At 49.3% G+C, this 14,232-nt stretch overlaps 1 protein-coding gene across 1 annotated transcript in view; it reads left to right on the top strand.

The window, feature by feature from the left end:
• Positions 1-576: 576 nt before the first annotated feature.
• CREB3L2 (cAMP responsive element binding protein 3 like 2) overlaps positions 577-14,232 on the top strand; it is a 78,540-nt gene continuing 64,884 nt past the window's right edge. Inside the window, exon 1 of the mRNA XM_086467832.1 lies at positions 577-684. Within this exon, the coding sequence (XP_086323958.1) occupies positions 577-684 (108 nt within the window). The remainder of the gene's footprint in view (positions 685-14,232) is intronic.

Genomic DNA, 14,232 nt, shown 5'->3' with positions numbered 1-14,232 from the left:
GCTGCCCGCCCCGGCCCGCGGCCCCCGCCCTCACACACTCGTTGGGGAGGGGCGCGGCGGCGCGCGGCGGCTGCAGTCTTGTCGCTGCCGCGTTGGCTGGCGCGCCCGTCGCTCCCGGCGCTCCATTGGTCACGTGTGGGGTGGTCTCCCTCCCCCATCCTCCCGCCGTGACGCGCCGGGGAAGCCCACGCCTACATTCCACAGCTGGAGCCTGCGGGGGCCGAGCGCCGATTGGGGCGCGGCCCGCCGGCCCGCCCCACTCCTCGCCTCTGATTGGCTACCACGGCGGCGGGGGCGTGGCCACGCGGGGGTGGGGCGCGGACGCGGGGCGGGGGGGGGCGAGGCGCGCAGCTGGCGAGGGTGACCCGCCCGCCCCGGCGCCCGAATACTCCCGGTGGCGGCGGGGACGTGGCCTCAGCGCGGCACCGGCCCCGGCAGCGGAGGGCGGGCGAGCGAGCGGCTCCGCGGCCCATGGGAGCGGGCGGCGCGGCGTGAGCCGGCCGCCGCGGGTGGTCAGGAGGCAGGCAGGGGGGCGGTGGATCGGTCGGCGGGGGTGCCCCGTTGCTTACGGCCGCCATGGAGGTGTGCGAGAGCGGCGGGGAGCAGCCGCCGCTGCTGCACTGGGACCGCAAGCTGAGCGAGCTGTGCGAGCCCGCCGACCCCGACACCCTGCTGTCCCACACGGTGAGGAGCGGCGGGGGTGCAGCCGTGAGGGGGCTCCTCGGGGCGCTGCCCGGCCGGAGCCGCCGGGAGGGCGGGGGGCGGGATGGCGGAGAACACACCCCCCCGCGGGCGGCCGCGTTTTAGGGGGGCCGCGGCAGGGGTTGTGCCGGGAGCCCTCGGCCTCCCCTTGGGGCGGGGGTCTGCGCTAGGCGGGTAGAGGCGCCGCGGCCGTAGGCCTTTGCCCAACAGGTGCTCGCCCGCCGCCTCTACCCGGGACTCCCCCGTCACCGGGCCCGCTCCTCCCGGGGGTGCGAGGTGCCCCCCGGCGGGCGTAGGGGTCGTGTCTCGCCCCGTCTGCGCCGGGCTGTCACAACGTCCTCCCCATGGCGGCTCCGGGCAGTCAGGGGTCTCGCACCCCTCGCTCCGCCCGCCGCCCCTCGTCCCCCCTGCGCGGGCCGGGAGCCCAGCCTGGGCCTTGCCGCCCCCCCCCCCCCCCCAGCGCCGGCAGCCCTTCTCCTGGCCGGGGCTCCCGCGTCCCCCTTCAGCGCTGCCAGCTTTTCCCGGGGGTCCCGTCAAGAGTCGTTGGCCGCCACTCCTCCTCCAGAGCGAGCCTCCCCCGGCGCCGTCCCGCTCCCCGGTGTCCCCCAGCGCAGGAAGGAAGTGACAGAAGGGCCGGGTTGTCCCGGGACGTAGGGGACCGAGAGGCTCTCCCTCCCCGGCGCTCGGAGCCCGGCCGTCGTGCCAGTGTCGGCAAAGTTTAACTTCCCCGTAGGGCATGCTGTGAGGGTTTTTTTTTAAAGACGCTGATGAAATCCTTGCTTGAGTGGCTTTGAGGGCCAGCGCATGAACTTTTAATCTGTTTGGGGTTTTTGCTTTGTTTGGATGGTTTTGGTTTTTTTTTTTTCTGGACTTCCCATGTTTTTGCTTGTGGAAAATGCGTAGGTTAGGGCACTCCCAAGGAAGTGCATCGTGTTATCTCTGCTCTGTTGTTTCTCTGTGAACTCAGAGGCTTTTTACAAGCGCAGAGATGCAACTTTGCCCAGGGAGTTGCCATCCCTGGAGCTGTTCAAAAAACATGTTGATGTAGCGCTTCGGGACATGGTTTAATGGGCATGGGGGTGTTGGGCTGGCGGTTGGACTTGATCATCTTACAGGTCTCTTCCATCCTAATGGTTCTTTGAACGTTAAAAAGTTCTGTAGGTGCAAATCCCAAGTGGACGTGAGCTGGAGCGCTTCAGGACAGTGTGCACAGAAGACTCCCTCAAGCCCACCGTCTGTGCAAAGCACAAGGCTGTCAAGCTTGGTGCAGTTGTTGAGCACGTGCTTGAATGGAGACGCGGTGTAACGTGGTGGTGGTGGTGACTAGCACGTGGCAGAGTGCCTGAGGAAAGGTGCTCGGCGGGTGCTGGCGCCCGCTCTGCGTTTCTTTCTTGCACCGAACAGAGTGATGTGCAAATACAGTCCCCCCACAGAGAGCGACCAGCCTCTTCTTGTGGTGGTCCCCCAGTGTGATGTGCGGTGAGGCAGCGTGCTGGCGCTGCGCGGGGATCTTGCTGCTAGTCTTGAAAGGCCAACAAGGAAAATCTTTATTTGTTCTCTGCGGTTACCTGGTGGCCTTAGTGATCCGGGATCGCGTCCGTCGCAAGCTCCAAACCTCGTTTCAGCAGGAAGCGAGCCCGCTGCACGCGTGACTGTCTTTAAACATTGTTTGGCTTCTTTGTCTTTGAAAATTCTTGCGCAATGTGTATCTTCTGGTAGATCCGGGGAAAAGCAATCCTCTGTTCTGGTGGGTTGGATTTTTTAAAGAGCCAGCAGGAACATTTAACGATGGAAAGCTCTTCCTTCAAACAGCTCTCTGCTTGCGTTTTTTCTTTAGCAAGAGGAAAGTTGTGAATGAAATGAGAGGCTCTTTGGAAAGTGCTCCCGCTCAGATTTTTACAGTTGTGCTGGGATACTTCCTCCTGCTTTGTTTGGATCCTTGGTGAGGAGAATGGAGTTGCCATTCTTAACTTTTGTTTTCTTATTTAGCATTCTCTTTTTTTTTTTTTTTTTTTTTTTTTTTTCCAATTAGTGCCCTGAAGGAGATCTTGCACTTGGGCTAGAACTTGCAGCTGCAGTGACATGGATATGTGTGTGTTCTGCCCGATTTCAAGGAGCGAGGGACTTGGTTTTAAGTGTAGCTTGACAAACAAAACATCGTGGCTGGCTGGTGGACGGAAATGTGCTGCTTTTTCCTCTGCTCTTTTCAGGTTTTATTTTGGGGATTTTAAGCTTCAAATGCTATGATGGCATGTGTTTTGCAAGAGGCAGTGCATAGCTGGATCTGCAAAAACTTGGGCTGTTGCCCCCCTCTGTTGGGAGTGACTGTCTAACTTTGATTTATTTGTGTGGTCATCTTGTTTGATCAGTTTTTTAGGAGTTTTAAGACTGCTTTAGGGGCAAATAAGTGTGAAATCAACTTATCTTTTGGTTGTTTTTGGAATTCTTCTGAAAGAAGCTATCAGTAAAAAAAATAAAAGCAACTAAATGCTGTGGATAAAGTAGGTGTAGCGAGCTATTAGGATATTCAGAGGAAAAAAAGAGAAATTCTCTGAAATTGTCATTCTTGGGGTGGGGGGGGAAGAGTACATATTTCTGTCTGTTGAACTTTTTCTCTTACAAAGTGCATCCTGCTGCATGGAAGAAAATACTGTGTTTGATATCATGAAACAACAGTTCTCCATTACCTCTGCCCAAAACTTCATAGAATCATTTTAAAAACCAAAACAAACAAAGCAACCCTCCGGATGAAACATCTGTTCTTCTCGTGGCTTATGCTTTCCATCTGGGAGGACTGGTTTGACCCAGCTGGTTCTGCTGTGTTTGTAAACTTAGTGCAGGGTGTTTCTGAAAAGACTGAGGTGATGAGGAGACCCTACTATGCTCTGTCTGCATGGGTGCCCTGTGCTGTCATCCTCATGGCTGAGGAACACATGCCTTAAGGCATCTTCTGGTCTCTGCACACTCCTGAAGTGTCTCGTAGCTGGATGTGCAAGTCTGCGTTCAAGGAAACTTTTGAGTGGGCTTAGGAGAGGTGCCTGGGAGAGTCACGAAGCCCTAGGAGCGTGAGCTGGACAGGCGAGGGGGAGGAGGGAGAAGGTGACTATGACTGAGGGGAGAGCTCACGAGCAAGAAGAGGGTCCTTTGGCAGTCGGACCCATGTGTGCAGACCCATGTGTGCAGACAGGCAAGGCTGGGAATTTTGTGGCAGCTGCCTCTTGTGTATTTTTCAAGTTACATTTTAACCTTTTTACCACCACAAAGGCTGTTTGTGGGTCTGGTTGATTGGAAACTAGTAGACAAGTGTGAAAGTATGCATACACTTAAAAACTTGACCTCTATTTTAAACTGTTCCAGCCTGGCTTAATTACCAGGGCTGAAATCCAGCCTCCTGGGGCTTTACATTTCTTTTTAACAGCTGATGATTTCACCAGCGCCTGAAGCAGTGTGAGGAGCGGTTCCCTGACTCTGCTGGTGCTATCGTGATATCATTGGCTGTGCTGGGAGAAAGTGGGACCTCAAGGAGCTCAGCTCTGGCGTTGGCAGGCAGCAGTCCTTGAGGTGGCTCATTAAAGTCTTCACAGTTTATAGTCATCACCTGAATGCCAGATAGCTTTATAGCGGTTGTTTTTCCAGAGTGGCTTGGTTTCCCATCTGAGAAAAGGCTGAAAGTTTTCCCAGAGGTGTGTTCATGGCACGTGTGATGTGTCTGCATATATAATCTTTATATCCCTGTAGCTTGTTATGGTTGTGGGTCGGTAATACCCTATACTGGTGTTGTGCAAGGTATTGTTGTTATTCCTATTATATGCTTTTTCTTTTTCCTGGCAGTCGAGCAGAGAGGAAGCACAAAGCCAGCCGCTACCCAAAGGGAGCAGAAGCACGGCCAGTTTGCAAACTCTTCACCTTTGTGCCACTGCTGTTACTTCCCCTAACGTGCAGGCGGGCTTGAAGTGGGAGAGCTCTGCTTGTGGTTGTGGGTCTCTGTTGGAGGTGATCCATGGTTGTATGCGGCCCAGCTGGGATGGCATCTTCAGTGACAAGTGCCAGATCTGATGCAGATGGATAAGTCTGTTGACAAACATGCTGTGAAATGCCAACTACCTGTCCACTTGCTGGATGGGAGATGAAAGGCAGATGGTTCTTATGAGCCTTTGACATTTGAACAGTCCTTATTTAATAACGAGGAGGCAGTCTCTCCCTCCTCCCTCCCCATATTCATGGTTACTTTAACACATTAGCTGCTGGCTGCTGCTTCCAGACAGTAGCAAAATGCAGCTGAATGTAAGTATGATTGTGATCTTGGCATGGCAACTGTAGAGCTGCACCTGCCCTGCAGGTACGTGGGGGCAGTGGCTGGCTTAAATATTTAGGTCTGAATTCCCAGTTGTCATGTCCTGGGTATCTTGATGATGAGTCATTAACTAGAAGATACTTCAAATGCTAAGTAGCCCGAATTGCTTATTCTTTAAAGGGCCTGGCTATTGAACTTGAAGCTCACATGAAAAAATAGAGATACCTCGAATATCACATCGCTGATGCCATTGCCTGAGCGGTGTTTGAGCTCAGCCAGCCTGTTGCCATGTTGCTGGTGATGCTGTGGGCAGCTCAGCCCTGGAATATGCGTGCACCGTAGATCGGCATGAGCGGAGGGGGCGTCCCAGGCCTCGGCTACCAAACTACTGTCTCCCTGCAAGAGCAAAACCAAGCGATCCACCCCTGAATTTTAGCCTCCAGTGATGCCAGAGTTCAGGGTTGTGATTGTCAAGACGAGCAGGGGAAGCTCTGAGCCAGCCATCTTTCCTCAGATAAAAATTGCCCGTTAGAAGCCTCTGAACCTCACCGGGAGCTTGCCGTGACTCATTTCCTCTGCCACAAAAACGATGATCGCTGTTACTTTGTGTTCTGATGACTTCTGCAGAAATGCTGCCTCTGAACCAGCTGCTAGGGATTGCCTCTAGTTTTTGGACTACAGCAGTGGCAATAGTTAATTTAAATAGATGACAGGGCTTGAATTTTTTTTTTTTTGTTTTCCCAATCTGTGTGTATTTAATTAAAAGTTGTGGTTACCACAGCATGTATGGATGTGGAGCTGGCTGTATTTCATTTTGTGGTGGCTGCATATAGCTCCCTGTAAAATCTGGTGTCAATATAGTTTGAGTCTTTTTTTTTTTTTTTTTTTTTTAATTTGGGGGCAGAGGGAAGGTACTTCATTTATTTGAAAGTGGGGTTTGGCCTGTTGCCCATTAACAAGAAAGCTGAAATCTCTCATTTGTTCTCTATACACCTGCATACAAAGAACCAGGCAGATAACTTTAGGTGAAATATTTGTAAAGTCAGTACTTTCAAGGATTTTGCCAAAATTCTTCACTAAAGAGGGTAAATGTGAAAGCGAGATTTTAAAATAGTTCTATACAGACTTTGTACAAAGCTTTAGAGTTAAATTTTGAGAACCATTTTCCATATCAAGAAGAAAAAAAAACCTCAGGATCACAACTGCTGAACAGCAGAACTAGTTGTATTCAGTGAATTGCACTGAAAGCTATTTCCCCCTGCCTTGTTTTTGTCCCAAATTTAAATAAGAAAACCATTTCTGTTTGCCAAGGGCCATGTCAGGTACACATAATGGGTCTAAATGATCTACAGTTTTCTCTAAAAGCTGAGATAAACACAAGCGGGATACTCTGAAACTTTACCCTACCATTTTCTGACAGTTAAAATTAGAAAAAAATCATAAAACCATAGAATGGTTTGGGTTGGAAGGGACCTTAAAGATCATCTAGTTCCAAACCCCCTGCCATGGGCAGGGACATGTCCCACTAGACCAGGGTGCTCAAAGCCCCATCCAACCTGGCCTTGAACACTGCCAGGGAGGAAAATAAGGGTATTGAGTTGCTGGCTGCTTTCCTTTGGCCTGGCTGTAACTGTATAGTGCAGTGCTTGATCTGCAGTGAGGACGGGAGCTGGAAAAAATGTTAGTCTGTCCTGGGACTGACTTTGAAGCATGGTACATAAGAATGAGCCAGCATTTAATGTACAAAAATACTATTTCTTTATTTTTCCCGATAGATGAGACTTATCTGCACTGTCCCGTGTAAATGTTCCCTTACTTTGGAAAGCCAGTCATTAAGCGTGGAGCAGGTCATGCACGATAGCTGGGGTAAAGGAATTTAATTCACAGTGTTACCAGACAAGGTTTTCCTGTGTCTGGAGTTGTTGAACTTCTCTATGGGGATGGGGAGAACTTGTGCTTTTTGCATGTCTATCTTTGCACTGTGAGAGTCCCTTCTTTGGGGTCTTTCATAGCTGGGGGTTAAGTAAGTTTCCACTATACTGGGGGGTGGTGGTGGGATGTGACCATGTTTTTATTAAAGGAGTCTCACTTTCTAGGATCATCTGTGTCTGTGGGGGAGGCCTGCCTGACTAGCTGCAGCTTCCAGGTGGGGATGTGCAGTTGGATTAGATTTTTTTTTTTTGGTGTCCCTCTTGCTCTCTGATGCACTGACTTCAGCTGCAGTAGTTCATTTGTGCCTTATATTTCCTCCTCTGCAAGTCTGCCTTCATGCTTTTGCTTGTACAGTGTGAGATCAGATCATCTTCATGCCAGCTGTGACAAGTAAAAATAAATGTAAAAATAAAGCAAAGAGGCCTTTGACCAATGTATCACCAGTTCTGACTGTCTCTTAGCTTGTCTCTGCTTCTTGCAGAGTGGCTGTTACCTACACCACCACCTGGCAAAGCCACTTTATGTCCGAGCTGTTATGTCCAAGCCACTTTGTCTGACAGATGTGAGAGGGATGTAGCTGCTGCAGAATAAAATCGCTTCAGTGCCTTAGGGGCCACTGTGCTCAGCAGTACCGTGCGCTCGCACAGTGCCCCTGGGGTCAGGGGGCTTGTAAGCTTCCCTTAATAGGCTTTTTTGCAGAGCTAAGCTAGAGTGGATGTGGTCAGCTTTCTTACTGCAGGAGCAGTGGGGTGTCTGCCTCCTGCGCTAACACCTTGTCAGCAACGTGGCTCCCACGGCCCTGCTCGGGCAGGGGCTGCAGGCCTACCCAGGGCTGAGTAAGGATGGAGGCACCTAGCTCGTGCTGCATCTTGCTAGCTGCTCATCCTTCCAGAGAGCTGTGGGGTCTGTGTCACTGTGGGCTCCTTTTCTCTTGGTGCCTCAGCTACCAAGGTACCTCCGAGATACTTGGTGGTTGCTTTGGAAGTGAAGAGATGGTCCTTTGAAAGTAGCCCTCTGTCTCTGACTGGGCAGGTTATCTTGCTGGCTTTTTCCCTTGCAGATAGGCGCTGCTTTTTTGTGCTGTATGCAGATACCGGTTATCAGGCCCTGCTGTCCTTAGTGCTGTCAGTATTCCTGCCTCTCTGCATTCCCAAAAGGTCTTTTCTAGCCACTTGGTAATACTTGGTTTAAACAGCCATCATCTGTTTCCTCTGTCTTGGGCTGCTTCTCACCCTTTTGGAGAAGGATCGTTTTGTGGGTGAGACGTCAGCAATTATTGGTAGCCAGCCAGATAGGGTGACTAACCTAGCTCGGTGGCATTTTTCATAGGCTGTGTTGGCTGTCTACCCTGAGCTTACGAAGTCTTCCCTTTAACTTCTCTGATTCCTGAGAACAGCTTTCCTTTTTCCAAGGGAGATGGGTTCTGTGTTGGTCCCTGAGGGGCTGTCTCTCAGTAGAGCTCCACATCTGGTTTTTCAAGGAGGGCATGTTCATTTCTGCTGTTGTTCCCTATTCATCTCTGTCTGAATCATGGAGATGAGAAATTGGTGCTATCTGGATGCCCTTTGGCTGTGTTTTTTCTGGGTGACAAGACCTGACAGTGCGGTTCTGCACCTGGATGTAACCGCAGGCTGTTGTGGCAGCTGCTTGGGAGCTCATCCAGTTGTAAAATTACTTTCTGGCAAGAAATTAACTTTCAGGGGTATGAGTTCCATGACACAGCTTACCCTGTGGTAGCCCATGTACTGGTGCTGACAGAAGGGGCAGGTAGGAATATTTGCCTGGGGAAGGGGTGGTGGAACTGCATTTTGGGCTAAAGGAATGTGCAGTGGGAATAGTCTGGGTAGCTTTATGGGTTGTGCTTAGGTGTAATCCTGGTATGTGTGTATTTATTTGGTAGCAGTGGACTAGTACTTGAATGTCACTGGAAAGAAAGGGGATTGCCTGGAGGAGGCAGTTGTTCAAGGATCAATAGGAAAAAAATGTTGTTTGGGAAGGGCGTAGATATGTAGCAGCGAAATGGACAGACCTGATGTTCAATGAAGCACTGATGTTGGATTCGGATGATGGTACCACTATCCCTCCGTGAGTGTTGGTAAAAAGTGGAGGCTGTCTTGGATGCTAAATTGTTTGTCTTGTATAAAAGTGGCACAAACTGTGCGAAAAATAAGCTTGGCTTAGGGCCACATTTTTAGTGGCAAATGAGTTACCCTTTCACCTTGCTTAAGCGAGTAATAGGCAGTAAAGAAGACAGGTCAAAAATGGTGAGGTTTAATAAGGTGTAGCAGAGGTGGGCATTGTGTCCGCTATCTCCAGTCTGAGATGCTGAGCTCTTCATAGCAAGGACTGTCATTCTCTCTGTCAGTGAGCTGTCAAATGTGGCTTGTGACTGCAGAAAAGAGAGTCACTGAACTGAGTTATATCAGTGTTAAATGTGTGCAGGAAGAATATAAATGCTTTATGCTTTATCAAATAAAGAGTGGTCCCTCTCATGAGGGCAAGCTGGGAAGCGGAGAAGGCAATGTGAGCAAATAAGGAAAGGCTGGTTAAATGGGATAGACCTGAATTACTAGAGCTGTCCCCATAGCTGCCATCCATCCAAATGTGTAGCTTAATAGTGTCACTGACCTCTCTGTGCCTTCACTGTGTCTTGGAAACCACTCGCCTTTTTTTTTTTTGCCATCTGCTACTAAACAGCTTTCAATCTTCTGTATGTGATCCGTCTCTGCTGTGGTGACAAGCAAAAATCTAATGGAAAAATGTGACACCCACTTCATCTCTTTCCTGTCTGCCGAGGAAGAACATTCCCCTGCAGCCACGCTGGGGCTGTCTTTGTCTTTTCATGCAATCTGTTAGTCATATGACGTGAGAAATAGAGACCAGGCTGTTCTGATAACCTCTTAAGGAGCTTTGGGCAGGGACCCTAGGGAGCTTCAGGCCTCCTTCCTTACAAAGTCTGATGTGTCCTGAGCAGAGAGGCAGGAGGGAAGTGAGTTTTTGTTGGTGGAAGCTTCTCCCCTGTAGTGTAGGTTCAAAGAGCAATATTGCTGATACACTTCAGTGGCTTAGCTGGAGCTGTACATGCTGGGCTCGCTCCTCTCCAGCAGTTCTGCCAGGACAAGCTCTGGCTGCTTGGAGACACCCTGGAGCACTCATCTTCCAGCTCTTGCTGGAGTTAAGGTTGTCTGTGGCAGTAAGGTGTGTGCTCCCTTGTATGAGATGGGCTAATCTTCAGTAGAGAGGGAGAGGGTCACTTGCCCTTGTTCTGCACCGAAGCTGTTGAGTGCTGCCCCTGATTTTGAATGAAAGCAGGGTCTTCAGCTGTGGCAAAATGCTTTTAAGCTGTCAAATGTGGCTTGTGAAGCAAGAAAAGCATCTTTAAGTTGCTGAGATTTGGAGTATCCTGTTTAATTTTCCTTCTCTAAAGTTTGAATGCTGTGATCTGGAGGTCTGTAGAAAAGAGTGGAAAAAGAGCCAGGCTCTTCACACCACCCCATGACAGGAGGATGGGAGGAAATGGACAAGAACTGAAGTGAGAGAGGTTCAGACTGGTAAGGAAAAATGGCTTCACTGAGAGGATAGCTGAGAACTGGAGCAGGCTGCCCAGAAAGACTGCACAGTCTTCTTCCTTGGCAGTTTTTAAGACCTGACTGGATAAAGCCCTGAGTAACTTGGTCTGAGCTTAGTGCTGACCCTGCTTGGGCAGGAGGCTGGGCTAGAGACCACCTGAGCCCCCTTCCAGCTGGAGCTGCACTGTGATTCCTTCCACAGCAGTGCTGGACCCAAGGTACTGCCTTGCTCAGGTTTAGATATGGCATTGCTAGGCAGTAGCCTAATCCCTGAGTTTTTCATGTCCCTGTTAAACTACTGATTGAGGCAACTTGGTTTTGCTTATTTTTGTTAGGAAGCTATTGTTTCTGGCAACTACTGCTTCACAGAAGCAATGCTTTTGGCGCTTTTTGCAGTTCTGGTTTGGATTTACTGAAATGGGGAGAACGAAAACTGAACTGAGTTCCAGCCATCCTGAACAAATGGTTGTTTGTGGGCGTAAGTGTTCCTTCTGTGCAGCACACATAATGTGCAGAGTGGTATGTTGGACTTGTGGTTTGTTTGCACACCTAATTTTGTTTTTCCTGATAAAATTTTGGGCACCTTTACCTACTTGCTCCTCTGTCGTATGATATGACCATTTAAGAGCTTACACCATTTGTTTCAAGGCTGCTTGTCTTTATACAACCTTGTATCTATAAGGATTGGCTACTACCTTTTTGTGGCTAACCCTGAAACTATAGGTGTTGGAAGAGACCACCCTGTATAGTAGCTCATGTGACTAGCTTAGAGGAGGTTTTGGAGACCTTAAACCTGAAAAACAGCCAACAACAACAACAAAAATAACCCAAGCCCTGAATACCAAGCAGGTCTCTGTTCCTTCACCCCTGCAGTCCTGCAGCAAATTCTGTGCACAAGGGGAAGCTTATCCCAGGGCTGCTTTATTCCCGTCTCCTATAGGTTCTTCTGTCAGCTTCGGTAATATACTTGCAATGTTTTGATTTTGTGTGGGTTATCTGAAAACGTGTGTTCTCATTTATGGATCTTCAGGTACCCACAGCAGAGATTTGTGTGAGTATGTGTAGAACCAAAACTCAGCAGCAGTAAAGAGCTGATCTGCTCCTCCAGCTTTTCTTGCAGAAAAACAGTGATGTGGATGTTGCCTTTTGGGAAAGGCTTGTGATATTAAGGACAGGATGAGATCTTCAGGAGGAACCAAGACTGAGAAGGTCATTATTTCGTGCAGCCAGATACCTGGCTTTCTTGAATCTGTCCTGGCTGGCAGAGGCTGAAGACTGAGGAAAATATTATTTCTAAGCTGTCCGCTTTCATACCTCCTCATATGAGGCAGCGGCTGACTTTCTGCAAAACATCTGTCTTTCTCATCACGAGTGTGACTGGCCTAGTCATCACCGCTGATGGTATGTCTTGCTCGAGCTCCTCAGTGCCGCAGCTCCCTTCCCCTCCTCCTCTCCGCCGCCCGCCCCCCCCCACCCCTGCACAGCTGTGTGCGTGCCTCAGGGTTGGGACTCGGTGTGGTGTCTGGGGCAGGCCGGTAAGCTGTGTTTTTCAGAGAACGGGCATAAACTATAGAGGTTTGTGGGTTGTTTTAAAAAAGAAGAAAGGAAAACCAAACTGACCCTGCCTACATATGGCTCTGTCTGCCTCCCGCGCTCCCTGGTGAAGTGTGGGGACCGAGGGCTCTCTAGGGATGTCCGTTTTGGCTGGCTGTGGGCCATCTGCCCTCCCTCTCATCGGAAAGCATTTCCCCCCTTGCCTCTGCAGGCTCATGCGTGCGTGTCTGCCTGCCCCCTTCCCTCCCAGCACCCCTGAAGGAGCCGAAGCAGAGACTCCCTGGGAGGCTCCTGCCCACGGTTACCATATCGATGACAACCGCTTTCCAGCGAGCCGGGGAGGGCAAGAGCTGGCGGCTGCAGGAGGGTTCCAGATGTGCGAGGGCCCCTGTGCCGCAGCCCTGCCCCCCGGGTGCCCGGCTGGCTTGCCCTGCCCGCAGCTGGAAGGCACCGCTCAGGCGTGACTCCCTGAAGAAGCAAGCCTGGCAGACATGAGCTTTAGCACTATTTTTAAGGCGCGAGCTTTCTGAATGCGAACCTTGTCTCCGCCTCGTGCCTCGGTGCTTTTGGTGTTCTGTCTGTTTGGCTGGTTTGCTCCTCGTGGCTTTCAGTGGATGCTGTTGCTTACAAGAAGGACTAAAAGAGAGAGAAAAGTCGTACTTTTGTACTTGCCCAGGGTGACTTGTGGCTTCTCGTTTGACTGTACTAATTCAGAGCAAAATTTCAGCTGAGTTTCTATCGACTAGGTTCTTTCTCTGCAGTGAAGGCACAGCAGGGAGTCTGCTCTGGGACTTGGGAATATTTCCCTATTGCTGTTGCTTGTTTGTTGGGTTGTTAGAAATATGTTACAAAACCATGGGGGAAAGATGGACTTAATTTATATTGCTGTTTTTTCTCAACTACATGCATGTCTGCAAGATCAAAACAAACAAAAAAAAGGCAGTATTGACCTTGAAAACTGTGCAGTAAATGTCTTGATTTCTTCTCTAAAAAATTGAAATTAAAGGCATTTCATATCCAGAACATCTTTTTCAGCTTTAATGAAAAAGATCTGGAAGACAGGCATACAGACAACCCTCTCGTCAGTACCTTGCTTGGAACAGCTTTCTGGCAGGATAAGTTTGGGACGAAAAAAACTACTTGGTTTTAAGATATGGCTTCAGTGTTTAAGAGGGACATTATGTGGTATGGTAGCTGGGATGAAGCTACAAGGAACCTCTGACATCCTTTGATTTTGTTTGAAATTTGCAGGTATTTGAGGGGGAAAAAAAAAGAGGTTGGAAATAGAGGCAAGAAATGAGAATCTGCAGAAACTTGCATTGCTGAGGGCCAAGGGAGGAGACAACTGAAGCAGCTACTCCATGCAGAAAGCTGTAAAGTCCATATATCAAAGGAGCCAGGGTTATCACTATGGATGGCCAATTAACTGTGCCTCTGCCATAGCGGTGGTTAAGGTGTTGAAAAGTACAGGTGGGGGAGATGCATGGAAACCTGAGGCTTATAGGTGTCGGTACGCTACAGTTTGGCCGTAGGGTTTTCAATCCTTGACACCTGGGTATTTGAAAGAGAGGCTAATTTGGGAGAATTCAAAGAACAACAGGAAAAGTAGGTGGTTGAAGTAGCTGGTTTATGAGGAAAGATTAAAAACATTAAATGCGTATTGCTTTGACAGGTGTTTGGAAGAGGATGTGGAAGTGATGTGATCAGAACAGTTTATGTTAAGCTCACACTAATATTATTGAAGCTTCTTTCTCAGTTTCGTATGATGTATTTAATGTAGTTTTCGGTATCAATACCAGAATAGAGAGTCTGTAAAAACTTTGGCTTCAGCTGTGGTTCTCATAACACACAGATAATGAATATGTACTCGCAGCAAGATCCCTTCAGAGCTTTGTGCTTGGAATAAAATTATCATTACTGTGAAGGGGATTATGAATCTTAAGCTACCATTATGCTATTCCTTTTTTAAACTGCTAATGTCCTTTGGAAATACATTTTTATCTTTTTGCCCCAAGTAATACTTCCAGGTTAGAAAAGAGAAAATAATAATCTGTGTGAAGTAGAGAGGAGGTGATGATTATCAGCTAAGAATGTCCAAGGAGAAAAGACAATGTTGGCAAGTGTAAGGGTGGAAAGAGGACTTTTTTATTTTGTGTGGTGTAGTATGAAAATTAACCATTG

This window comes from Leptosomus discolor, chromosome 1, assembly GCF_034619465.1.
Source record: "Leptosomus discolor isolate bLepDis1 chromosome 1, bLepDis1.hap2, whole genome shotgun sequence".
Classification (NCBI taxonomy): domain Eukaryota; kingdom Metazoa; phylum Chordata; class Aves; order Leptosomiformes; family Leptosomidae; genus Leptosomus; species Leptosomus discolor.
This window is presented reverse-complemented; position numbering and strand designations above follow the sequence as displayed.